Here is a 27,902-nt window from a genome sequence, read left to right as displayed (position 1 = left end):
GAAAATCGAGAAATACCAAGGGCTCAGAGAGGAGCTGAGAGAGCCTGGAAGGTAAAGGTGACAGTTGTGCCTGTGGTGGTCGGAGCACTCGGGGCAGTGACCCCCAAACTCGACGAGTGGTTGCAACAGATCCCGGGAACAACATCGGATATCTCGGTCCAGAAAAGCGCAGTGCTGGGAACAGCACGGATACTGCGCAGAACCCTCAAGCTTCCTGGCCTCTGGTAGAGGACCCGAGCTAAAAAATGGGGGACAGACACCACCCATGAGGGGTGAGATGAGGATTTTATATATATAAGGAGGATTTATATATATATAAAGGCAAATCCATCCGTCCATCCATCCAACTCCATGTAAAAAAGAAGTAAATTATTTGTATTTGTATTTATTGTATTTTTATAGTAACATGAAGTTGACAGGATCCCTCCTTTGCAAATATAGCATAAAAGCTTCATCATATCACTCAATACATTTTATTTATAAGCGCCTTTCAAAACTCTCAAGGTCACTTGACAGTCACCGGATAAGTTTTTATGTGGGTGAGCAGCGGCAGCCACGCATGAGCGTTCACTCAACCCGGAAGTAACTCAAATAGATAGAAAGCTAGCTAGCTAGCTAATACTGTAGATAACTAATAGATGGCTAATAGTTATATAACTATCTACATAAATAAATAAATAATGAATAAAGTCAAGACATTTGGGTGTGAGTCTCTCTTCATTTTGTATTTCAAATGTGACTTTCAAATGTGTCAAAAAATAAATTGGATGGATAAGTATCACAGTTTGAAATACTTTTAATTTATTTTATTTTATGAAGTAATCACCTTTTGTCCATAAAATTTCTAACGGTCCATCCATTACCCGTACGTCTTATTGTTTGAATGCTGCTGTGCCGACGACCATTTTGTGTTTGGGAGCCTTTTACTGAGCATTCAAGCAACTCAATTAACTTTAAGTTCATTGAGTTGCTTGTTCTGTAGCAACAAGGGGACACAAGCCAGTGTTTTCTTTTGCCGGTCCTAAGCCCGGATAAATACAGAGGATTGTGTCAGGAAGGGCATCCGACGTAAAAGCTTGGCCAAAACAAACATCCGAATCAAACCTCTGAAGATGGAGGACACTGATTTGCTGTGGCGACCCTTTGAAGGGAAAAGCCGAAAAGAAGAAAACCATTGTATCTATCAAAATAGCTTGCTAGCAATACAAAAATATTTTACTTCAACGTAACCTAGATTAAAGACAAAATAAGGGAATTTATATTTTTTTATGTCCACCAAGAAATCTTATTTGACAGTTGTGTTTTGTGTAATAACAGTCCAATCATATTTTTTTTCCTCTTAAAAAACGTGATTATGAAGATCTTAAAATAAGAAGGATCATAATTCTATAGTGTAGCAAGTACAAATACATTGGGACTTCTATGTATGTATCGGCAGATAATTTGGCCAGAATATTCCTTGTGATTTTTTTTTGTCTTCCGATGGCTGGGAGCAAATTGGTCAACTAACTAATAAAATGTATAAATTAAATATCTGTAAATGTCTCCACAGCGAGACTAATAAAGGTTGATCCATTCCAAAATGGCCATTGCTCCACTGACCTAATTCATCTTCTCCGAATCCCAGGATGTGTCCCACCAGCATGGAGCCGCAGGAGCCGGCTGAGCCCAGACAAAGCGGTTTCTCCTGCCACTGGTCGCTCGGTTCCGAAGGCGTGATGGATGACTTCTGGAGAATCCGCAGGTTGCTGAGATCATACAGTCGATAAGAGAATGTTAAAAAAAATCATTCAATTGTTGGTGAGAGAATGTGATGCAAACCCTATGTCCGTATGATTGAAACAATTACTACTTTCAGAACAGCCAAGACTTGTGCACAGGTGAGTCGTTCTTCGAATGGATGAACTGTTCCAGTTCAGCCAGGAATGGGTGAGTTTGGTAACATCAAATGTCTACAATGCGACGTCATAGACGTCATTCGGTGCTCCTGTTTTGGTTAGCGACTGAGTAAATAGTAAATAAACACCGCACTAGTTAGTACTTCAGAGGCACTTTCCTTTCCAAGATGCATACAGTGCCCCAAAAAAATATCATTGCATCATGACGGAGCTTTTATTCATCCATAACAACATTGAAAACTAAAACGCCAATTTTCAAACGCAATCCCAAAGAAGGCGAGAGGAACGGGAATTTTGTCACTGTTATTTACTTCCTTTTCGCCTCTTGGAGCGTCGGCAAACGAGGATGAATTCCAAACCAAAGAAAAGTGTGAACAGCACGAGGCAGGATATCGCCATCTCCATTTACACTCAACTGGGCAAGAGTAAGACAATACCCCGTCCTCCCCCCGCCCCTGCATTTGGAAATTTGTCTTAACCCTGGCAATGTATGATGCAAGAGAGGGACTGAATTGGGTCAGAATGAAAGAAAGAAAAAAATATATTTATGGATGATCGGGCATCATGTGGTGATGGCATTTCAATCGACGGCTTGCATGTTCTGCCCAGGCCCACGTCGGTTTTCTCTGGGTGCTCCGGTTTCCTCCCCCATTCCAAAAACATGCATGGCAGGCTGAATAAGCACTTCAAAATGTCCTGAGGTGTGAGTGCGGATGGTTGTTTTGTCTCTGTGTACCTTGCAATTGCGATGGATGATGATTTATTCTTCAATTTGGCTTGAAATCAAAATCAAGGGCGCGGAAAATCCTACTTGGTCACTTGGAAAACATGTAGGACTGCAGCCCTCGAGGACGGGAGTTTGACACCCCTGCTCTAAACAGTAACCCAAATAGAACTGTATAGTGCCTCTTTGCAATTTTTTCATGATGATACTAGTGCAACATGTTCTACCGGAGACAAATTCATCGTGTGTTCGACATACTTGGAAATAAAGATGATTCTGATTCTCATAAACCGCTACATTTTTGGTTTTGTCTTAACATGATAGCCCATACAAGTTGTATAAACACGTTGCGGTTTTCAGAAGAATACATTTAGAGCATCTTACTCAAGCTTATCTCCAAAGACGTAACTGCCATGCAATCGTCTGGACTGGCAACCCCTGTAGATGAAACCCCCCACCGGTGGTGCACCTCCGATGGACTGCAGATCATAGACGGAAGGTTCATTCTCTGCATAGTATGAAGGACAGGAAAATGGTGGATTTATTCAGGTGTCCAGGGTTACTATCTTCTACGTGTGGCAAATAAATGACTGTATTTTCTGGAATATAAGGCGCACCTTCAACAAATGACCAATTCCATACATAAGGTGCACCGCATTATAAGGGGCACCTTCAATGAAAGACGTAGTTTAAAACGTATTCCATATATGAGGCGCACTGGATTATGAGGCGCATGGTCAGCTTTTCAAAGAAAACATTTCTTTTAGGTGCGCCTTATAGTGCAGAAACTACGGTGATTAAAAAAAAAGTCGGATCAAATTCCTGCTTCAAATTGGATCTCGAAGTCGTGAGAATTTTTTTTCGTTCATGAAGTCATCATTTTTGGAAAAAACATTGATTTGTAAAAGTATTCAATACAATCCAATACAATACATAATGACTTATATATCGGTTTAACTACGACTGAAGCGATAACAAAGCGCTGAACATGGACAGCTATCATACACAGGAAATAAAACAGTCACAAACATAGTAGAAAGCACCTGTGAGTGAAACAAAAATCAAGTCGGATGTAAATATTACAAGAATACAAAATATTTTGATTAGAGTAAATTAGTCATAAAGTTACAAGAATTTTTGAGAATGTGAGATTTTTTTTGTAGCTTTTTTGGGAGAAACTTTCTCAGAAAATTGTGTATTTTCTTTTTTTGTCATAATACCAAAGAAGCACTTTTTCTTTCAAAGGTTTTCAGAAGAAATAAAACAAAACATTTTTGTGTGTGTGAGGGAAAAAAAACAACTGTCACATAACACATAACAAGCAATGCGAATATTTTTTTATATTGGAAGTAGAGCATGACTGAGAAAGGCGTCGAGGAACTAAATGTTATAATGACAGCATATTTTACGAGACAGATTAATCCAAACAACAACAATAAGAGCGACGGCCATTAAAAATGACAGAGGAGCAGTTTCCGGAATATTTCAGTGGAACAAACCGTGACATACTGGGTGTGCGTCTGTCTTGTCCGTAGCACATGGACTTTGGCAGACGTCCATGTTGTCCCCCGTACCCCCCCACCCCCACCCCCCTGTCCGGTTCATAAGTTTGACGCTGATGTAAGAAGGCTTATTTTTGAAGCTGTTGTGGTCTTGGAAATGGGAAATGTGAATGGCGGCTGCCGCGCTTGATTTCCCCGCGGTAATAACATTCCAGTTTAGATAATTGGCCCCTGTCGCGGACCATCCTTCCCCCTTCACTGGGGGTGGTAAAAATACATTTGATTTGCCAAACTTGTCGTTATTAAGACAAACACCCGGGATTTGTTTGGGGAAGAAAAGCGGGTTAAAAATGGACTGTCATTTGCCTCCCTCACCCCCTTTCTCATTGTGAGCGGACGCCCGCCGAGATTTGAGTTTTCAACAATGCTTCGCCGTCACCCCTGCGGTTCATGCTGTTGACAGCCCTAAATCTAGAGTGTGGATGCAATTTTGCTCTCTTTTGGCATATCCGAGCGACGATTGAGGCAGGGTGGTTACGGAGGGGGTGGGGGGTTCCCATAGTGTGTCTTTTTGGGCTTGGAAGAGGATAGGGAATCCATTTTTAAAAAGATCCTAAATCTTCGACAAAGTATGCATTTTGTTTCGAACAAAAACAACAATGAAAGGAATTCAAAATATTTAGATATAAATTAGTCGTTGGGTCTAAATAGCTTCCTGCCATCAGGCAGAATTGGTTTCAAAATAAAAACAATATCAATTTACTCAATGATTTGATGCCAAGCCTATTTGAACTCTGTTGCTAAACAAACCAGCAGCTAGATCCAGTGTAGAATTTTTGACTTTTGTAAATAGGTTATTTCCAATACTTCAAAAACTTCCGTTTCCTCCACTGGGAAGAAAACATAAATAATATGATTCCAAAATGAACCTGACGAGATTTGACAGCTTAGCTCCGTTGAACTCTGTTGCGAACCAAAACAGCAGCAGTCCCATGTCTCAAAACTCTCCCAGATTAAATGTGGAGTCTTATGACATCAAGTAATTTTTGAGAATACCAATTTAAAACCTGAACTCACCGTAATCTTTCCCTTTGTGAATCTCCAATATTCTTCCCGTGGTTAAATTTTTGCCGCTGGCATCGGTGCATAGCATCAGCAGGCTACCGTTCTCCGTTTGGAGCCTATCTACGCTGCATCTACGCCACACAGAATGCCAACGAATGAGCACAGAATGACACAAGTGTACCATGTGTGTGTGGTTTTTCTTTCTTTTTCTGGTTTGACCAACCTGCCTGGGTCGTGTAAACCCTGCGCAAAGATTTCCGGCGGCTGATTGGTGCTGTTAAAGTAAGGGTTATCCCGCGGTATGGAATAGGGCGAGGCGCAGCCATCCGTATCCACGTCTACCCTGAGCATGGACCCTGTGAAATCACTGCGCACAAACAACTTTTAGGCTTTGGATCACTTTCATGCTTTGATTACACCCCCTTTCGTTCCCCCCACCTTTGAACCTATCCTCACCTGAGTCCATCCATCTCCTCCATGTCATCCAAGGTGATCATTCCATCCCCCAAAACAATGTAGAGCAGACCCTGGGGGCTGAAAAGCAGCTGCCCGCCCAGGTGTTTCCGGTGCAGCTCCGCTACTTCCATCAGTACCCGCAGGGTCCGGATGTCTGCCTGGTTGGGGTCCTTTCTGATAAAAATAAAATAAAAACGACAACGATTTGTGCATTGTCATCTTGTGCCATTTTGGTGTCAATGAACTATGGTGAAGTCAGTTGAGGAGTTTCATTCAGCTAACAAAAGTAATTTGGCATCATCTGGTGGGATCCTGCTTAGGGGAACTATGTTGAAGTCCGTTGAGGAGTTTCATTCAGATAACACAAAAGTGATTTGGCATCATCTAGTGGGATCCTGCTGATGGGGAACTATGTTGAAGTCAGTTGAGGAGTTTTCCTTTCACAAAAAATAGGAGTTTGCAACTGTGTTGTGGCATCTACAGGCAATTATATTTTTGCACCAACTTTTATTATTTTAACAGGATATGTTTGAACTCATTCATTGCCAGACGATGAGCAAAAATGTGTGTCCAATGCCAGGGTTTTTGTCATCGTCACTCAAATTGCATGACCCACAGAAGATTGAGTTTTAGGACTACATAAACATTCAATGCAGCGTAAGAAACCTTAGACTACCTTCTTTCATCAGAAAAAAAGAGTACTTCCCAAGTTAAATGGGTCTGGAGTTATCTGAGCTTGAGATGAGGACAGTAGTACAAAATACAATACAATACATACATATTGACTTATATAGCGCTTTCACAACAATTGAAGCTGTTGGACAAAAGGCAAATGCTGCCCCCTCGTGGAACAGAAAAAAAAAACATAGCCAGAGGTCTGACCAGCGCTTTATCGGCACCTCCCCGCAAGAAAAACCAAAACCAGACAAATTTAGCAATGGCACTCCACGTCATGATTTTCAATTCCCGAATACATTTGGGAATAGTAATGAATGAGTTAATAAAGTCAATATTTGGGTGCTATTTTCGCTACTCCCAAAAAATTCTAAATATTTAGTTTTTTATTATTATTTAAGCAATAGTGTGTGTGGAATAAATTAATTGCATTTCCATTCATTTCATTGTCGAGGCTAGCAGGTTGAGTTCCGAGCATGATCACGGAACAAATTAAAAACTAATCCCAAGACATCACAATTTTTTTTTGCAATTTTACACCATTTTCCCCCACCGACAGACCATAATGCTGACATAAGACCATACAAAAACTCATCAGTGACATTATAAAACCTTCAAGAAATGTCAAGTCGAGACACGAGGCAGACAGTGGGTGGGTGATGACATCACGTCGTCTCCTGCAAAGTGAGGCTTTGGCTTCGCCAGTACGACTTCCATTTCGTCTTGGCTTCATTTGAGTGTCGAAACGTCTTGCAATTTGGAAAAAAAACAATAATAAAAAAAATGCGGTAAAAGTGCCATCGAATGCATCAAATTGCGTTACACCCCCCCATGCCCCCCATGCACCCTAGTCAGTCATCGAGATGGCGTGCCAAAACTGGAATGAAGATTAGGTAATTAAGTGTGATTGAAAAGACAGTTTATGAGAGATGATGTTTTTTTTCATCATAGAAGTGTCAAATGAATAGCATCGGGGATTTCCAACAAACCATCGATAGCTTTTTATTGCTTCTTCACACCATTTTTGGGAGGTGCTGAAATTTTACAGTCAGCCACAAATGTTACAGTCAATCTTACATTATAGCATGATGATATCACGCCATTTTCCCTCCTTTTGTAAGCTCGTGCTCAACGTCAACACCGAATGGCCGTTACCTGGACACGGTGTATTCCACCACGCGGAGAATGTGGTCGTGCGGCCCGATGGCCCAGCGCTCCTGGTTGGTGGTGTAGGAGACGTAGAGTTTGCCATTCTTCTTATAATTGGGATGGAATGCCAAGCTTAGCAGTCCCCTTTCATCTCCGCCCTGCGGTCAGATGGCAAAGCACAAAAGCATCCAGGAGTTAATTATGTCGCGCCTCGGTCGTGTGGGTTTCGGAATTGCAACCTCCACACCCCCTTCTTCCCTCCACCACCACGCTCACAACCCTCTAATCCCCCCTTTTTATTTATCCATCACATTCCCTTTGACACTCCTGGCATTCTCTCACCCACCCCCTTTCAAACTGTCGCCTGTTTCACTTCACACCTCCACCAAGCTCCTTGAATAGACCATTACCCGCCATTATAAACCATTTGACTCCGAGCGCGGCCGTTTGCGCCTTACTCTACCGACCCCGCCCACTGCTAAAGGGGCATCTGGGTCCCCACCACGCCCCCTCTCGTGACAGCCCCGGCCGGGGGTGCCCCACCACCCATTGTGCGGTGATTTGTGTGTGTAATCTTCAAGAGGGTGTGCGGGGTGTTGGGGGGATATCCGTGAATGCGGCATTGAGTGGCTCAAAGAATTTATTAGCTCACACACAGTTCATAGAGAGCACAAAAGTGCATAGTCCTTCAACGCCGTATCCCATATCCGCCACCCCGCAAATTCGTCCCGCTTGCCGGTTTACACAAAATACATGCAAAATTCACGGCTTCGGGTGGGATGACGGTAGGAGTGGCAGCGGGTGGGGGAGGCGTTAAAAATATATCTGAATAAACACGGGTCTGCCAACTTCCACTGTCTTGGCAACGTGTTTAGAAAACATGTAAATTGCTTGTGAAATATGTAAACCTTTTGTCTCGCAGTCCCACCGCTTGTCACTACCCCGGTGGTCCTGCCGTCATAAGCTCGCTCACTCGCTCGCCCTCTCGCTGTAATAATCAGCGAGAGCGCCAAGCGAGGCCTCGCAAGGTCGGGGCGAGGCAGCTCGGCCATTTATGTCGCCGCTCTTCTTCTCCGTGAAAGAATAAACACAAGCGTTTGGGGTGTGAGGAATGTTTATAAACTTGCTGCTGGGGGGGGGGGTGCGTTTTCATCGTCAATGCGGGTGGATAATGACAAGGGGAGTGGATTTTCGTGGACAGTGCACGTAAAAAAAAAACGCAGCATGATCATTTTTGTGATGATGCAAGATTTTTTTTTTTTTACTTTTTTGAGTTTTGTGTGGATGTCGTAAGATTTTAATTTTGGGGGTGGTGGCATTCCTGTTACTTGTTAACCCATTTACGAATGTATTCAAAAATTGAAAATATGATGTAGAGCGCCATTCCCGAATTTGTTCGGGTTTTGTTTTTTCATGCTCAAGTGCCGATAAAGTGTTGGTCGTGGCCTCTGGCAATGTTTTTTTCTTTTCCACAATGGGGCAGCATTTCCCGTTTTTCCATGTTAGCGCTTTGTACCAGCTTCAGCTGTTAAGGCGCTATATAAATCAATATGTATTGTATTGTATTTTATTGTATTTTGGACAGCCGCCCCCATTTCAAGCTCATATAACTCCAGACCCATATAACTTACGAATTAACTCTTTTTTTGATGAAAGAAGAGAGTCTAAGGTTTCCAACACATCATAAAACTCAATATTATGTAGGTCCTGGAATTCAAGTGACAATGACAAAAACCCTGGCACTGGAGTCGACACAATTTTGCACGTCTGGCAGTGAGAGTTAAAATGGCCAGAAAGAGTCTAATTTGTGCATTGTGGGGCGAATAAAGGTTTTCTGATTTTCTGATTCTGATTTGGGAGTCCCTGTGGGAGCCATTTTGGGGAATTTAAGGACATTTTTTTCATGTTCGCAAAACTTGATCGTTTCTAGGAGGGAAAAAAAGGCGCGGGGGGTGCGATGCGTCCATCGCTGCTGGTTTCGAGGTTCGTTTTGTCTCCTAATTCATCCTTAAAAGAGACTATTTGTCATACCGCGGGATGAAGTTGACTAATTTCCATAAGTAACGATTCTAAAAATCGTCACTGACATTTCACGTCCCTCTCTAATGGAAAAAAAGAGCCGCAGCCGCAAGTAAATGCATTCAAGCTGAGTCTTGTCCAATCACATTAAGAGGGGAGGGAGGAAAATATCAAGCAGTTGCGGAGAGACCGCGGCCAGGATGACTGAGGATTGTGCGCATTTGCGGCGGGGGCAAGCGTACAGGGGATCGAATTACAGGCGGATCACCCACAGCGCCGCATGCAGCCCACACCAAAGCGGCGCACCATTGTTTCACTGCCGCTTAATTGGCACACGGAGGGGACGAGGAGGGTGGGCGTCCAGAGAAGAAGGTGGGGGTTGGGGGGGGGGGGGGCAACACAGGGTATTACAATAAAAGCATGTGATAATAAAATGGTTATCTGGACAGGGCAGGGGGGGGGGCTGTATTGAAGGCAGCTCCATCCTGTTGATGCTGCCGGTAAACACCTTCTAAACTTTATGTGGCTGGGAGGGAGGCCCAGGGGGGGAGATTTCACAGAACGAGACTCAAGGGATGGAATCATCATAACGATGTTTTTTTTTGTTCATCGACATCCAGTGACGATGCCGACGATAAGAGAAGAGGGAGCATGCCGAGCGTCCCTCATGGGGCCACTTAGATATTCAAATGCTTTGCTTGCTTTGACTCCCTGTAAGCAAACCGTGAGTGGCATGCGTGCGAGAATAAACTTCGTGTCGGGAGTGCGGGGGGGCATATGCACGGCTCACTTCCGCCTCGTCCCCAAAATATCCCGGCAAGGCCATCTCCTCGTGCAATCTGAAGAATTTCAGACACTTCCCATTGCTCTGTTGTTGAAACTGCAAAGGTTTGAAAGCATATTCGAGGGGGGCAGGGTATTTTCTAATATCACCGGATTTGAATTCCTCAAACAAAAAAATTGTTGCAGGATTAAACTGTCACCATTTAAAATAGTAAATTTACCGCTGTATTATGAAGTTGAACTATATGAGGCTGGTGACAAGCTAGCAAGAGGTTAATGCCAACAGAAGCATGTGTCCCAAATTTGGTCTTGGCTGGCTTCAAATGATGTAAGTCTACAAAAATGTTTGCCAAAGAGACAAACAAACTAAAAAAACAGAAAGAGAAAATGCTTTGTTAGCCATGAGGCGTCAGATTGTACCTCCCGAAGTCACGTGGCCACAGCCCTTGACGACTCACATCCTACCATATGTAATAATAATAATAATAATAATAATAATAATAATAATAATAAAGTGCATTAACTACACTTGATGAAACTGTTTATTTCTCATCTTTTTTTATTTTGTAATGTTTCGACACAATATTTTTCAGAATCAAAATTTAGAGTGATCATCACGCATCAGAGAAAACTTTCTTGTTTGACTTAGTAAGGCTTATTTTTCCATCTCATGGCGCCTGAATCGCATCACCTTTTTTATAGGGGGGGGGGGCTTCAACTATAATTCAGCATGACTCCTTTGAGCAAGGGGGTCAAACTGTATTTGCCTTCAAGGAACAATGTGGGATAGATTTAGCGGGCCAGTAAACAATCTTGTGAGAGTGAACGTGCAGGACATTGCGAACTGTATGCACAGTTAATTTGCAGAAAATAGTGCAATGATGGGCTGCCATCACGTTTGATGAAAGGCATTTTGTTATACCAATACAATTGGAAAGGTAACAGTGAGTAGACCCCCCCCCCCGCACCGAAAATTCCTTCTTACCTTCAGCCCGCTCTGCACTAGCTTGTGAATATCTAGGAAGGGCTCTTTGAGCAGCTGCAGGTCATGGGTGAGTATTCGGACAAATCCCTCCCGTTCCAGGACAAAGAGGCGCTGGGATCCATCACCGCAATGCACCACGGCCACAGGCTGCCGTAGACCACTCAACACCTCCTGGGCACAGTAGCAGTTGTGTTTGTGTTTCCTGGGCAGTGGCGGAGATACAAGAAGGTCAGATGGAGGAGAAGGTGAAGAAAAAAAAACAAGGGGGCGTGGGAAATTTTCAAAACAGTGGGGTGTTTGAGATCAAATTGCATGACTCAGTGAAATGCCCGTTAACTCATTCACTGGCATTCCCAAATGTATTCGGGAATTGAAAAGTTGAAGTCCAAGATGGCGCCCGAGTAGGCAGCCTCAGCAAGTGCTCTCATGAGCCTTGCTTTTTTTGGTTGTTTTTGTCTTGTTTTGTGTTTTCTTTTGTCACTTTGTGTTGTTGTGCGTCGTGTGGAACGGATACGGATTGTTTTTCAGCATTTTTGACCACGACATTCATCAAGGAGGAGACTGTGCTGAGCGGTTGCGCCTTTTCGGCAGCATGAATATGCCGGTACTGTTTTTGAATGGGAGGAATGTCGGAGCCATTCGACTGCCATCGCTGGACACCAAAGGGGCCATTGTGCTTTTTTGCGCCTGTAATGGGCAGCATCTTCACAGCCCCGCTTTGTTTAGCGGAAAGGTCAGTGCCGTTGGACGGTCTGCGGCTGGATGGATGCATGGCTTGAGGAACCCGCAATAAGAAGAAAGGAGCGTCAGCGCAGAGCGCCGATGCGTATGGGGAACTGTTGCGGCTTGGAATTGAAGCAAATTTATGTGGAACAGGAGATGTGAGACAATCTCTTTTCGTCAATGGATGCTACAGCTGCGTGTTTGCTTTCAACATTTAGCTTGTAGTTGACATGCACATTCCACCATGATGTCCCTGATCCACTGGTGGAAAGACGCTTTGATCCTCTCCTCTTTCATCTAGAACTGTTTCATGTCATCACAAAGAGGGTACAGCAAGTCCTGAAGAATGAATGTCTCTCTGTGTCTTTGTTTTGTCATATTGTCTCTATGCTGTCATATTATTTGTTATTTAGTTTTTTTTTGTTCTTTTGACTTCAAGACGGCGCCGCGAGAGTGGCTGCCTTTCCAGCAGCTCATGTATTTTGTTTTTCTACTTTCATTCCTTTCATCACTTTGCTGCTGTGAAATGTAAATTTCTCCACTGTGAGACTAATAAAGGCATGTGGAGCGCCATTCCTAAATTAGTTTGTGTTTTGTTTTTTCTTGCGAGTGGGTGCGTTTAAACCTTCATCAGTCCTCTGGCAATGTTTTTCCATCCCACAAGGGGGCAGAATTTGCCTTTTGTACAGCCACCCTCATTTCAAGCTCAGATAACTCCAGACTCATATAACTTAAGAATTAACTCTTTTTTCTGATGAAAGAAGAAGCTAAGGTTTCTTAAGATGCATTGAATGTTTATGTCATCCTAAAACTCAATATTCTGTGGGTACAGCAATTAGAGTGAAAATTACCAAAAACTTGGCACTGGCGTGGACACATTTGGCAGTGAATCAGTTAATTAACTAATTCATTGTATTAGTTTTTTATAAGACTTTATTATTGGCCACTATTAATGGGGTGGTTAGTGTATACTGTATTTGCAGCAATAACAAGACAAACTTTGTTTTCCATTCTCGAAAGGGGCTTGGACAGTTTCTTCCATTTGGTGAGCAGGTTTATAATAACAGGATGTCTGAAGGAGCCACATTGGAAATTAAACACGAAGTTGGCCATTTTGATATGAAAGCAGCCATTTTGGGCTTGTACGTTTGACAGTCATGTTCATCCAAATGTGTCCAGATCAGATTCAATATTAGATGCTTTTTGGAGAGTTGTCGTGCAAATTAAAATCGAAATATCATAAGCAAAACACAAACACGTACACACACACACACAAGTCAAGTTTGACAATGAAGTCATCACATCGACTCCATGAGTGCATGTTTCTGTTCTGTGTCAGTCAGTTGAACTGTCCTTGGATTGGAAAAAAAAATGGAGCAAATGTTGCCCGATATTCCCCCCCCACGAACGAAGCGAGGGTGAAAAGCCTCGCATCGGACAATGTCAGGCGACCACACCGACGCATTTGGACTTTGTGAGAAGAACTCTCCAATGAACACAATTTTCAGCGTGGGACTCAGCGTGCAAAAAAAAAGAAATTGTGCCGACAAACCTGCTGATATCATCCATTTTCTCATCGCCCAAGTAGTTGGAATCTTGGCCCTGTGCTGGCTTTCGTTGAAAATCTGGAAAGCACAAGCCTCCATCTCGTCTGCCGTAGTATTGGCAGAACTCGTCCACGTCAGCCTGGAACAATTCTGCACACACACGCACACATACAATAAATAAATAAATAAGTGAAATGAAATATGGGCGCAAACATTGTGAGGCAGAGCGAAAATGGCAAAAACTGAAGAGGGGGAGACAACTATCATTTATACGGACATGATTTTGGCTGATGGGGAGCGTGCATATCAAATAATAAATATTGGACTTTGTGAAAATCATGTTTTGACAATGTACACCAGTTGTCAGTCTGATATGATCGCAATGCGGCGTCTCCTGGTGGTTGAGCAAAATATGTTTGGAGATTTAAAAAGCCTCAGGAACTCTGGGAGGGAAGGGGGGAGGCTGTTTGGCGTTCGGTGTATGATAAACAGGACAGGAATGTGTTTAGGAACAGAACTATCACGTATCAGTCATAAAATAAATAATATCTAGCCTGCATGTAGAATGAATAAATTGGGTAGTAGCGGTGTTACCTGTGTGTGCTAAGTGCTGCCATCTAGAGGCTCAATTAGAAACAGCAAATTAGTATTGAAGTGAATAATAATACATTTCATTTATAAGCGCCTTTCAAAACTCTCAGCCACAGGATAAGTTTTTCTGTGAGTGAGCAGCGGCACCACACGCGCCGGGGTGGAAAGCGAGCTAGCTAGCTAATATATAGCGATATATATAGCTATATATATATAAAACCAATAGATAGCTAGCTAGATAGCTAGCCAGCCAGCCAGATAGCTAATAGATAGCTAGCTAGAAAGCTAGCCAGCCAGATAACCATACAGTTAATAGCTAGATAGATAGACACCCAGCCAGCTAGATATGTCTGTGTAAGCTCTCAGTCGTACAGGAGTGGTCCATCGATGAAAAGGTTTCTTTAGCCGTCATCTGTACTTCTTTGAAGGTGTCGGACGTTTCGCTTCTTATCCAAGAAACTTCGTCAGCAAACTAAAGTCTTCCTGGTAGTTTAGGCCCTATATATGTATCCCTACTGTCCAGTCATTGCGGATATCTGACTCTATGCTATGATAGGTCCCTGCTCTCAGGTTGGGGGGAGCAGAGGACTACCCCCTGCAGCCCCACTGATTGTTCCTATTGTTCTGACTAACGACTTGCCTGATTGCCCCCCTTCCACCGGTATCACCTCACCAGTATTACTAATCCTATGTTGCCTAAGCAGGCTATTGTATGAATGATCCAAATTGTACCTCACCCCACCATATTGGTTTAATGAAGGATTTAGTTGTTTTATGAAAATCACTTCTTTTACTCCCCTTTCAAACCATCTATGTTCTTTCGCTAAGATTTTAACCTCATTGTCGTCAAATGAGTGGTTGCTAGCTTTTAGGTGCATATGTACTGCCGATTGAGGCAGTACTAGTATTATCCCTGTGATGTTGATAAAATCTTCTTTTGAGAATTTGTTTATTTGTTTGTTTAGTCTCCCCAATGTACTGCTCTTTACAATTTTCATTGTAAAATTTCATAAATACAGAGGGTTGTGTCAGGAAGGGCAGCCGACGTAAAAGCTTGGCCAAAACAAACATGCGGATCAAACCTCTAAAGATGGAGGACACTGATTTGCTGTGGCGACCCCTTGAAGGGAAAAGCCGAAATGAAAAGAAGACAGTACTTTGTTTTTCATTTGGCAGCCTATCTTTTGGATGCACTAATTTTTGCCTTAAAGTGTTTATAGGTTTGAGCCAGCTAGATAGCTAATAAAACCGATGAACAGTTTCACCGCATTATGTTCAAAACAAAAGTGGACATGTAGACTTCTGGTCTGACGTGAATTGCATCCCCCAGACTAAATGAGCCAACCAATTTTCAAAAAGTGTCCATGAGAGTTTTGAAAGGCGCTTATAAATACAAACCGAAAAATACAAATAAAATGGCGGCAATCAACAAAAGGCGGTTCAAAGATGGATAGAAATAGTACTATTTCCTCAATTCGCAAATTACTGTCCCCCCCTACACATCACCCTGCCCCCCATGGCCAGCTAAAAACAATTTTACCAACGCTGTTTCCTTTGGTCAAAGCTGGAGGACAGGGACAGAAAAGTGGATGGTGGGGGAGGGGGTGACTAAAATTTACCCATGATAAAAATACAAACAGGGCCCCACCCTGACACCATCCTTTCATCTGCCACACAGCCGCCGAGCCACTGCAAGGGCTGACCGCAGCAAAGACTGGAGGTGATAGGATACCCCCTCCCTCTCCATGAATATCTAAACACAACACGGAGATCAAAGTAGCGCAAAAACACAAGCGCGCCTGCCACACCACCCACCCGCTTGGAGTGTGCAGTTATCTTAAGCTGGTATGGGAGCTCGGGTAGTTGAAAGGAGTTTCACAGAGGGAAAAACTAGTTGCAGGTACAACACATATAAAACTAAATACAAAACGTTGGAAGTCGGCCCTCTCACTTGAAGTTGACTGAGTCCGTAATAATGCATTTTTGGCTCTGTGTCTTGTGATGGGCCAATTCAGGTTGTACTTTTTTTTAAATGGAAATATGCTGTTTGGACATAAGCAAAGCGGTTAGCCTCGTGTCCATGTCGAATATGAAAACAAAGCAAACTTCAACTGCGCAAGACAGCGAGTGATGGAGTGGGCATGCTGATGATAAAGCAACTGGGAGGGGGGGGGGGGTAGAGAGCGAGAGGAGAGAGAGTGAGAGAGAAAGACACAGCGATAGATAGGGGAGAGAGAAAGAGAGAGAGAAAGAGACAGCGATAGAAAGAGAGAGGGGAGAGTGAGAGAGAGACAACAACAAAAAGAGAGAGTGGGGGGGGTAAAAGAGATAGATATAAAAAGCATGAGAGGGGGGAGAAAGAGAGAGATTAGAGAGAGAGAGGTAGAGTGGGGGGCAAAAGAGATAGATACAGAGAGTGAGAGAGATGGGAGAGAGAGCAAGAAGGGAGAGAGAGAGAGTGAGGGACTGAGGGGGAAGTTATAGATACACAAAAGTATGGGGTGTGAGAGAGAGGGAGACAGAGAGAGAGAAAGGGAGAGATTGTGAGACAGGGGGGCGCAATAGAGATAGAGAGAACGATGTGGGTGTAAAAGAGAGTGAGAAAGAGACAGATAGAGAGAGAGAGAGAGAGAGAGAGAGAGAGAGAGAGAGAGAGGAGAGAGAGAGAGAGAGAGGAGAGGGGAGAGAGGGGAGAGTGGGGGGCAAAAGAGATCGATGCAGAGAGTGAGATAGATGGGAGAGAGCGCAAGAGGGTGGGAGGAGAGAGAGAGAAAAAGAGAGGGGGGGGGGGCAAAAGAGATAGATAAGAGGGAGAACAATGGGGGTGTAAAAGAGAGAGAGAGAAATAGCAAGAGAGGGGAGAGAGAGAGAGAGAGAGGTGAGAGAGAGAGATTGTGAGGGGGGAAAAGGAGATAGATACAGAGTGCGACAGTGCAGCACGGGAGAGCGAGCGAGCGAGAGATACAGAGAGCAAGAGAACGAGGGGCTGGGGGTGGTGGGTGCAGAGACAGAGCCTTGTCCATATTGGTGTCTGTGCGGCGCTGAAGCTTCCATCTGGTTATCTTCCAAAGGCAACCTGGGTGGCCTGGCCCAAGTACTTGACATCTTGATGCACTTGAGCACTTTGACATACACACTGGCTTTGTAGAAAAATAAATGTGTCATTCGTCACCACATATGCTGATCTGTGGTGGCGGGGGCCCACTGCTGAGAAGGAGCACAACACAGGGGTAGGTTGGGAGGGGGGTAAGTAAAAGGGGTAAAGGGGTGTGGAGACGCGTCTTTTCAATTTTTCTTTTTTGGGACCGAGTCCACATGTGTGTCAGCTCCCGGGCAGTAACATCGAAGCAACGGCACCTCCCTCTATACGACGCGCTATGAGCTAATGTCGTAGCGTGCGCCCGCCAAGCGTAGACCAGGGCGGGTTATCTTGGGTTAAACCTTAGACTCTCTTCTTTCATCAGAAAAAAAAAAAAAATCGCTGATATTACGGAGCAGTAGAATCTGCAGACATGTTTACTTGATCACGTTTTGAAAGGCAGAAGCAGTGATATGAGATCTTCGCAAAATGGAATTCTGGTTCTGCGACGCTAAAGCCGATGCTCTCGATATTTCGATAGTGGTGTTGGAGGGGGTTTTCTGGTGCACGTTGAGAACGCCTTCTTGGCAACGCAACGATCAAGGTGTCGATCGATGAGTTTTAGGGCGGAGGGTTGATATTTCATGGCGAGGAAAAAATGACTACAAATAACCTCTGCCCCCAATCCAAACAATGTATACATAAAAATATAAAATGTTGAAAGAAATACATGTATATATATTTTTTTTTAATACATCGATGAGAAGGTTTCTTCAGCCGTCACCTGTACTTCTTTGAAGGTGTCGGACATTTCGCTTCTTATCCAAGGGGCTTCGTCAGCGAACTAAAATCTTTTGCTGGTAGTTTTGGCCCTATATATGTCCCTACTGTCAGACGTGGCGGTGCCAGACTCTGCTATGATTGGTCCCTGCTCTCTGGTTGGGGGAGCAGAGGACTACTCCCTGCGGCTACAGTGATTACTTCTATTGTCCTGCCTGAGTATGGGGTCTACGACTGGCCTGATTGCCCCATTTGATCTGGTATAATCTCATCAGCATAACTAAGCCTATCTTGCCCAAGAAGTCGGTTGTACGAACGATCCAAATTGGCGACAACAAATCATTAATATATCCTTCCATCCATTTTCCGTACCGCTTATTCCTCATTAGGGTCGCGGGGGGTGCTGGAGCCGATCTCGGCTGTCTTCGGGCACGAGGCGGGGGACACTGAATTGGTTGCCAGCCAATCGCAGGGCACACAAAGACGTAGAACAGTCACTCTCACACTCACACCTAGGGACAATTTGGAGTGAAGATCTCCATTTTTCCCCCGGACCGTTCAAGTGCTTGGCCGTGTATTATAGTTTATCTCCAAACACTTTTTAATTTGCTGTTCGGAGTTGATTACTCGCCGACTTGTGTACATATCGCACTGCAGCATCACTGTGTCGTTTGTTCCGGCAAATTGTGATGACTTTTAACGATACTTTAGTGTCACGTTAGCACCGCTTAGCCTAACCCGCTATGCTAGTTTTGTGGGGGAAGATGCGGCGATGTCAACATTATCTGGATTGGTTAGTTACTCCGTTCAAGATCTTCTGTCAGCCAATCACAATTTGTTTCTTTTTCGCACCTGCCGGCGCCATCTTATTATCCACCTTGATGTCAGAATGTAACACGAAACCGTGCGCGGTTGCGCCAATCAAGGTCAGGAAAACACGTCTGTATTTGTGATGCTAATTAACCCATTTGCTGCCATTCCCGAATTTATTCAGGAATTGAAAAGCGTAACGTGGAGCGCCATTCCCTAATTTGCTCGGGTTTTGGGTTTTCTTACGAGGGGTGCCGATAAAGCGCTGGTCAGACCTCTGGCAATGTTTTTTTTCCCCTTCCATGAGGGCGCAGCATTTGCCTTTTGTCCCTTTTGTTCCAGCTTCAGCTGTTGTTAAAGGACAACCGACGTCTCCGGACGAGTTGTGTCCATAATTTGTAAAATGGCTTCAAATGCCTTCTACTGAGCGTATTTTAGTGAGATTCCACCGTATATAGCTATATTTTACATTTTAAGACTCGCTCTGAATATTCTGGAAGTCTTGTTTTTGAGTTGGTGACAAGTCCGTACGTGACGTCACGAGAGGACCGCCTCCTGACCGAAAAGACACATTGTAGCAGTCCTTCCATCACGTCAATGTATTTTGCTGTACATGTTTGGTCTGAGAACCGTGTTGCACCCAAAAGCCGCCAGAAGAGGGCATCCAAGTTCCATATAAGGAATTTATCAGCCTGTGGAAGCGGAGGTGGCCAGTGGAGGCCACTGGAGGTCGCCTTTTTGTGCCTCTTTTTTTGGGTGAGAGATTTTCCCCCAATGTTGCCTCAAAATGGCACATATAATTCTTTAAATCGATTGCAAACATGTATGCTGTCCTCTTCAGAACTATTTGAATCATATTCATAACTGGATGTGTAACAAGAAAGCATATTCTCCGAATCTGAAGCCATTATTTTGATTCACAAGCAATGCAAGACGTCTTGGCGTGACGTCACGAACTGGGGGCGGGACTTTCTGAAAATGTCCAATTCGCAGCTCAATTTTTTGCAGATTTTGGACACTTTAAGTCATTTTTATTGGTGTTTTGCATTTGACTAAAAATATCATACTGCGTGTTTAGGGTATTTTGGATGCTATAAAACGTTTTTCTTATGTCAGTAAAAAAACTAAAAAGTGACGTCGGTTGTCCTTTAAAGTGCGATAAAAATCAATATATATTGTATTTTGTACAGCCGCCCCCATTTCAAGCTCAGATAACTCCAGATCCATATAACTTATGAACTCTTTATTTGGGATGAAAGAAGAGAGTCTAAGGTTTCTTACACTGAATTGAATGTTTATAGTAGTCCTAAAACTCAATATTCTGCAGGACCTGCAATTTGGGTGAATATGACAAAAACCCTGGCACTGGAGTGGGCACATTTTTGCACATCAACTGGCGGTGAATGAGTTAAATTAACGGGAGAGAAAAAAAGATACAAGGGATGGAGAGGGTGCATGGAAAAAAAGGGGTGCGTGGGGGGAGCGACCAAACAAATGAGGGGTGGTCAGCAACAAATGAAAGGTGAGGTAAGATGAGGTAAAGCGCTATCTAAACAATTCCACGCGGAACATCTGAATCCTACAAGGTAACAAAACAAAAATGTTTTTTTTTTACCCGGTACGTGTCCCCGGCAGGTGTAATACAACTCGCGGCAGAAGTCCTGGCAGAGCTGAGGAAGGTCGGGCTCCCTGTGTGGCATCCTGCCGGGTTCCGACGGGTGGAACAAGACTTGCGCGTTGGGGGAGCAGCGTGCGCACTTGATCTCCTCTAGCAGACGGCCGCATTCTGTGTTGTTGGTGGAGAAGATCTGGGGACCACACACGTGCATACACACACACACACACACACACACACACACACACACACACACACACACACACACACACACATACACACACACGCACGCACACACGCACACACGCACACACACACACACACACACACACACACACACACACACACACACACACACACACACACACACACACTGTGATTAATGTTCAGTGTTGATTAATTGTGTTACGTTGGAAAAATGGAGTGCTGTCTGCACGCCGTTCCAAATGATTATGGCTTTTGAATTGAAGCGAAATAAATATTTGAGCAACGGGTTCACTTGGAAAGTTTTTTTTTTTGCATATGTTGCTTCGCATGTTTGTTTATATCAATCTCTGACAGGGTTAATTCCTGCTCCAGGGTTCTAAAATGACTTTTTCAGTGGTAGCACAGGTACGGGAAAACCATCTCTAGCACATAAAGGTGGCTGCACCTTTTTTTTTTTAAGAGGGAGGTGTGTGGGTGTTTCGATGTCAAGATTGATCATGGCTGGAGTTGTAAAAAAAAATTGGAAAACATTTGACGAGTGTTGTAGTATTAAAAAAATGCATAATGCAACCACGGAGGACAAATGGTTGTAATGAAAAAAAGAAGAAAATATGAAATGACAAGAAATTTGGGGGTGGTGGAAATTGATAGTATCATGATTAAATATTTGATTTAAAATATTATTCTGTTTACGATTCCCTATAACTATATATAATTTTCAAATAATACTCGGATTAATTGGTTTTATGAAAATATTTACTTTTTCATTGAACCGTGATTGTCTTATTTGAATAAAAAGTAATTAAACGATTAATCAGTTAATTAACTCGTTCACTGACATTCCCGAATTTATTCAGGAATTGAAAATATGACGTGGAGCGCCATTGCCGAATTTGTTCGAGGTTTGTTTTTTTCATGCAGGGTGCGGTGGGGGGTGCCGATAAAGTGCTGGTCAGACCCCAGGCTATATTTTTCCATTCCACAAGGGGGCAGTATTTGCCTTTTGTACAGCCATCCCCACTTCCACTGCAGATAATGCTAGACCCATATAATGTATGGGTCTTTTTTTCTGATGAAAGAAGAGAGTCTAAGGTTTCCTACGCTACATTGAATGTTATGTTGTTCTAAAAGTCAATATTCTGTGGGTCCTGCAATTTGAGTGAAAATGACAAAAACCCAGGCACTGGAGTGACATATTTTTGCACATAGTGTGGCAGTGAATAAGTTAACACGAAGACAAGACCTTGCTAAATAATCACCTTTGCACAATTAATTAATCGCCGGGCATCTATTGTAAATTTTATACTCAATGCTTCACCCTAAAATACATGAGCAGTACTCAAAGTGCAATATGGGTAATTCGTGAAATACGTATATGCTTGGTAAGCGTAAAATAGGTCATAGCGCAAGAAGCGGATGGTTTAATTATTTTTTATTTTTTGTATTGTTGATTAAAAACTCAATAAACCACTGGAAGGGGGACACAAATCATCCAATCCAGGTTGTGTTCTTTGGGAGAAAAAATAAAACAGCATCACTCAACATTTGCTACTGGTAGCATTATCGTCAGCCCCCATAAAAAAAATCACTATTATTTTTAAACGACTTCCAGGAGTAAAATGAAGGAAACAAAAAAAAAAGAAAAAAATGACAAGCTTGACTTTGGGGAATTGTAAGAAGACTCCATCTCCCAACCGAGGGTTAATCCTAAAAGTAATGAGCAGGATTATTTATGTAGCAAATTAGCCGTAATAAAACACAATGTCATCTCGTTTGTCTGAAGAACGTGTGTTGCTCGGCCAAGCAAGAGGCAGGGGCAGGCAGTACTTTGCTCTGTGTGAGGTCCATGTGTAAACACAAATGTAGAGATAGACAGGCACATCGTTTCCCTTCTCTCTGCTATCAACAAATTAGCAGTCTGTCCAAGTCAATTAGCGGCGAGGACCCAAGGCCAGCATAAGGACGCCCTTACACGGTTCCATGGTTGCGAAACAAACTCAACCGAGGTGGTGGTGGTGGGGGGGGGGGGTCTGTTTGGAAGCCATGTTTAGCTGATAAAATGGTAGCATGAACCACTGGCGCGAAGCTATTGATGCTAACGCAAGGGTGTCAAACTCATTTTTTTGCAGTGGCCCACACGGTTTCCTCTCGGGGGATGTTTTTTTTTTTTTTAGAATGTTTCATCCCCTCCACATGTTACATCTGGTGCGCACAAGAAATTAATGAATACGTAGTTTTCAAATTTGAAGTAAAAAATAACTATGATTGTGGTTCACATACGACAATTTGAAATTTTGGTTCGGACTTTAGCAAGCCTCGTGCAATTTCACAAGTTTGATTTGCTTTCGCGGGCCGAATAAAATGATGTGGCGGGCCAGATTTGGCCCCCTGCCCTTGACTTCGACCACAATGTGCTAACATAAATGGAAACTTTCGCAGAGTCCAACGTGTCACTGTGAAATTTATTCGGGAATTGAAAATATGACGTACAGCGCTATTCCCGAATTTGTTCATGGTTTGTTTTTTCATGCTTGGATGCCAATAAAGTGCTAGCCATGGCCTCTGGCAATGTTTTTTACTGCCCAAAAGGGGGCAGCATTTCCAATTTTTCCAGGTGAGCGCTTTGTTCCAGCTTCAGCTGTCGTTAAAGCGCTACATAAACCAAGATGTGTGTATTGGACATCCACCCTCATTTCAAGCTCATATAAATGTAGACCCACATAATTTAGGAATTAACCTTTTTTTCTGATGAAAGAACAGAGTCTAAGGTTTTGAATGATATCCTGAATTTTCATGTAGTCCAAAAACTCATTATTCTGTGGGTCCTGGAGTTCAAGTGACAATGACAAAAACCCTGGCACTGGAGTGGACACATTTTTGCACATGTCTGGAAGCGAATGAGTGAAAAGGAGCCAGCAAGCCGCACGTGTTCCTCCGTTCACCCTGCAGCATGGTGGGCATGCCACCCCACTTGCTTTAAATTGCAGAGTGTCCCGAGTGGCGTGAACTGGCAAAGGTTTCCACGGCGAGTAGCATTGGTGCGCTCTCGGCCGTGCCCCGCGTCCATATGATGACTCCAAATTTTCACCATGCACAAAAGCGGAACAAACAAGCTTTGTGTTTAAGTCTTTTTTTTACATGGCCCGCAAAAGCAAATCAAGCATGTCAACTTCTAAAATCTTGCTTGCTAAAATCTGAACCAACATTTCATATTGTCAAATTGAATTGAAATGAGCACAATATTTGAACAAGCGATGACCCTTGACTTTAGATTTCAAAACAAAATCTCCCATCAACTTTTTCTCTGTTTATATAACATGTGGAGATGGTTAAAATTTTATTTGACTTTACAAAATTGCCAATCATTGCGGCCCTCCGAGGGAAAACCTTAACAACAAAAAAGAAATAGAAAACAAAAGATTTTGATATCATTGCTGTCGGCTGCTAAATTAGCTTCTCAGTCTTACTAGTGTTTTTAAAGGCACTAGCGACCAACTGGCTAACTTAATATATGACTTTCAACTGGAGCCGGTGATTAGGACTTTGATTTATGCGACTAGTCACGCATTTGAGTCCATAAGTTGGGGAACTTCAGTACAGACAGACTGTCAAGTTAGCCCGATGTCATTTTATACTTTTTACAGCAGTTAGCTCCACCACCCCCTCACACCAAAATGTTTTAACGAAGCGGTTGACCTCACCATCGCCTGTTGGGTTACATTTAAAGGACAACCAACACCTCCAGACAAGTTGCGTCCATAATTTTTAAAATCACTTCAAATGACTTCTACTGAGCGTATTTTTACAAAGATTCCACGGCATATAGCTATATTTTACGTTTTAAGAGTTGCACTGAATATTCATGAAGTCTTGTTTTCGAGTTGATGACAATGCCCTAAGTAACGTCACAGCGGGAACGCCCGTGACCAGGAAAGCGACACACATGCATTTTGTGTACTTTTTTTTCTGAAAACACCCTGTTGATTGCGAAATTAGAAGGAAAACTACATAAATAACACGATGGTGAATCGTGTGTTGCAGCCAATTGCGGTAACATGCATAAAGAAGGTGTACGTTTACACAAATCAGCCCATTTCCAACGGAGCTTGTGCGCCATCTTGTGCATTTGCTGGGCACTACATTGGAATCCAGACTATACGGAAGGACTTCTTTAATCGATTGCAAACATTTATGCTTTCCTCTTCAGAACTATTTGAATCATATTCATAACTGGATGAGTAACAAGAAAGACTTCTCCGAATCTGAACTTTCTGAAGCCATTGTTTTGATTCTGGAGCATGGCAGTTTGTGGAGGAGTATGCTGGCGTGATTTTAGATCCCATAAAACGTTTTTCTGATGTCAGTTAGGAAACCCAAAAAAATGGTGTTGGTTGTCCTTTAACATTCAACCCCATTTTAAACCAAATATGATGGCCTTTGCAGCAGTTTTAATATACGCGAGCACTCGCCAGACGTCTGAAAAGGACACTTGTCATTCGGTGGCTGCGGTGATGTAGGCAACACTAAGCTCCAACAAAACACTTGTTCTTGGGGAATAGGTGTAAAGTTGGTTGGCAAAAAGAGGAGGTGGGGAGCGTGAGGGACACTCCCAAAGGCATTACCACTTGGACAAGGGGTTGATGACTGGAAAGGAGAGGGTCTGAGAGAGGTAACGGGGTGATGTTCTCCAGCTTCTCCCATTAGCGAAACCAACAAACACAATGGCCTTGTTATCCTTTGGCCATAATCAGAATGGGCTCCGTGTGTGGGCAGTGTAGCTGGGAGGAGAAGTCGATTCTTTCAAAGCCCCCCCCCCTACACCCTCCTCACTTATTTGCATGACTTGAGGAAATTAAACGATGCAATAATATGGCTTTTTCCACCCCTCCCTACTATTTGTTTACCACCCACTACCACCCGGAGTCCCCTGAATGATTCCAGGAAGTTTTACATGAAAATAGTCAGGCAAGGGTGGGTGGCAAGGCATTCAAGAATGGTACATTTCACGAATTTGTCAAGGGATTGTCATTTGGACTGAAATACAGTCTACTTCAGCCTGGAAACTATTCAGTAAAAAAAAATGGAGATGCAGTGAAAGGTTACCGCTGACGTCATCTACGCCGAAGTTTCTGGGTGACGAATTGTCTGAAAACCGTCGCAAAAACACGTATTAGGAGCAACGGATATGATGCTGCTAAAAATGCGAAAACGAAGAGAAATGACGTGATTTAGCTCAAAGGTTACCTTCAACGGGAAAATTGTCAGGTGGGGGGGGGGGGGCGTTGGAGAACGTCAAGTTTGTTACGACATGCGATTTTGGCTCGCCCAAGATGTTTCGCGTCACAAGAACAGTCTGTTAAACATCAATTCAGACAAGCACAAAGTTGCTTAAGAGGCAACGAGGACGTTGTTGAATTGTACCTGAGGTGACGTGACGTGAAGACCGTCATAAAAACGCCATATCTGACGGCTTTTTCTCATTTTTTGATGCACTCGAGTGATTCCGCTTCACATTGTCAGTCAAACTTCACTCGATGTGTACAATTACAAATAAGACCGTGTCAAACGGGCAGAAAAATGATTCTTTTTCATGAAGTTAATGGTTACCTCGAAGCCCGGTTTCTAATCGCTTACCTTTCGCCCGTAACCCCCGTGAAAAAAAAGCCTTAACGAGGGAGCTGTTACCTATGGCAACAAGCAGCCGGTGAGCCAGGCGGCAGGTAACGTAAAATGATCCCAAAGTGACGTAAACAAACGTTTCGAAACATTTCTCCGCTTGCAAAAGTCGTTTTACGGTAAAACACGAGACAACAGTCCGTGGGTGAACCACCGCCATCGAAAACCACATTAAAACGGAAATAAGGTCGCAAAAAATAAAAATAAAACCCAAACACTGCAACTGTAAAACTTACCCGGGCATCGCTGTGTTGCGCGATCTGGTATGCGGCTCTTCTGGTGGGACAGCAGGACACCCGCGGGTACAGCCGGTGGCAAACTTCGCCACCGCTGCCGGCGGTTGTGGAGCCAGCGCCACCGCCGCCGTCCAGGAGAACTTTCCTCTCCCGCTTTTTGAGGCGCTTGGGCAGGCTGCCGTCGTAGCAGCGTCGCCGCCTGGCGCTCAGTTCGCCTCCGCGCTCGGGTCCGAATTTAGCGTCGCCACACTCCCAAACATTGACAGCGATGGCCAGCACCAGGACGAACTGCAAGTGCTTCATTGTTTATTTTGTTTAAAACAACTTTGGAGGAAGAACCAGAAAGATCCAAGCAAATAAATCCACAATATGTTCCGCCAAAGAATAGCCGGATGCACACAAATAACACAAACAATAAAACAATATGTTGTATTAAACGCTATTTATGTGGGAGTGTGTTGCATTTACAAGTACGAGAATTCTGCAGGTGTCTTTCTTCGAATAATAACAAATATTAGCCGTTTCCCACAAAAACACCAAAAAAGGGGGAATTGTTTATCCAGAAAAGCGGAGTCCGGGCGTCCCTTGCGGATGCTAATCATAATAACTGTAATCCCTCGTTCATTTGATGCATTGAAGAAGGAGAAAAAAATCAACCAAGGAAAACAATACAAGTTCCTTCTTTTCCGCAAGTCTTCATAAGCGCTCACATGTTTTGCCCGTGCGCTTTCCTCCTTCTTTTTAACCAGCGCGCGAGAAGAGCGCCGTGACGGTTTTTTTCGTGGCGGGGACGCGCAGCGGCACGCGCGCACACACACACGCACAACCAACGGCACACGCGCGCGCGCACACACACTCACACACACAATAGGTTGACGGTCATCTGGCTGCAGGGAAGAGTGAGTGAGCTCTTTCGAACACACAAACACACACACGCACACACACACACGGGAAAAAAATGGAAATTATATTTTTGAAAGCGCATTTGCGGACCTCCTAAAAGCTTTATTTCAATTCGACAGGTGTTAGTCACTGTTGGTCAACTTGAAAAATAAGCCAACTCCCACTTGAAGGTGGACAAAAAGTGAGCGGTGTTAAATCAGGCTCAGGTAGACTCAGGTAGTCGATTTTGGCCACATTGTCTTTGATTGCACAAGTGTAAAAAGAAGCACACCATTTTCCAGGTGGAATCGATGGAGATGCAGTTCAGTATCTTGTTCAAGCGCACTCAGACCAGCTCACAAAGGTCATCTTCGGCTTGGGAGATCAGAATCAAACCAGAATCATCTTTTTTGACCAGGTGTGTAGAACACAGAATGAATTTGTATTCAATAGAACACGCTGCACTCGTATCATAATTTTAAAAAACATGACAATAGCTT

At 43.5% G+C, this 27,902-nt stretch overlaps 1 protein-coding gene across 1 annotated transcript in view; it reads right to left on the bottom strand.

Moving 5' to 3' along the window:
• hhip (hedgehog interacting protein) overlaps positions 1 to 27,278 on the bottom strand; it is a 40,848-nt gene extending 13,570 nt beyond the window's left edge. The window contains exons 1-10 of the mRNA XM_089005946.1: positions 26,521 to 27,278; positions 20,402 to 20,594; positions 13,532 to 13,676; positions 11,257 to 11,458; positions 7,476 to 7,627; positions 5,646 to 5,819; positions 5,413 to 5,556; positions 5,202 to 5,320; positions 3,007 to 3,130; positions 1,603 to 1,748 (exon numbers count right to left, since the gene is read on the bottom strand). Coding sequence (XP_088862072.1) covers positions 1,603 to 1,748; positions 3,007 to 3,130; positions 5,202 to 5,320; positions 5,413 to 5,556; positions 5,646 to 5,819; positions 7,476 to 7,627; positions 11,257 to 11,458; positions 13,532 to 13,676; positions 20,402 to 20,594; positions 26,521 to 26,823 — 1,702 coding nt within the window. The 5' untranslated portion in view covers positions 26,824 to 27,278. The remainder of the gene's footprint in view (positions 1 to 1,602; positions 1,749 to 3,006; positions 3,131 to 5,201; positions 5,321 to 5,412; positions 5,557 to 5,645; positions 5,820 to 7,475; positions 7,628 to 11,256; positions 11,459 to 13,531; positions 13,677 to 20,401; positions 20,595 to 26,520) is intronic.
• Between the last annotated feature and the right edge of the window lie 624 nt (positions 27,279 to 27,902).

This window comes from Hippocampus bargibanti, linkage group LG10 (assembly GCF_051943395.1).
Source record: "Hippocampus bargibanti isolate YZ-2025 linkage group LG10, ASM5194339v1, whole genome shotgun sequence".
NCBI lineage: Eukaryota > Metazoa > Chordata > Actinopteri > Syngnathiformes > Syngnathidae > Hippocampus > Hippocampus bargibanti.
Note: the sequence above shows the minus strand (reverse complement) of the source record. Positions and strands in the feature narration are given on the sequence as shown.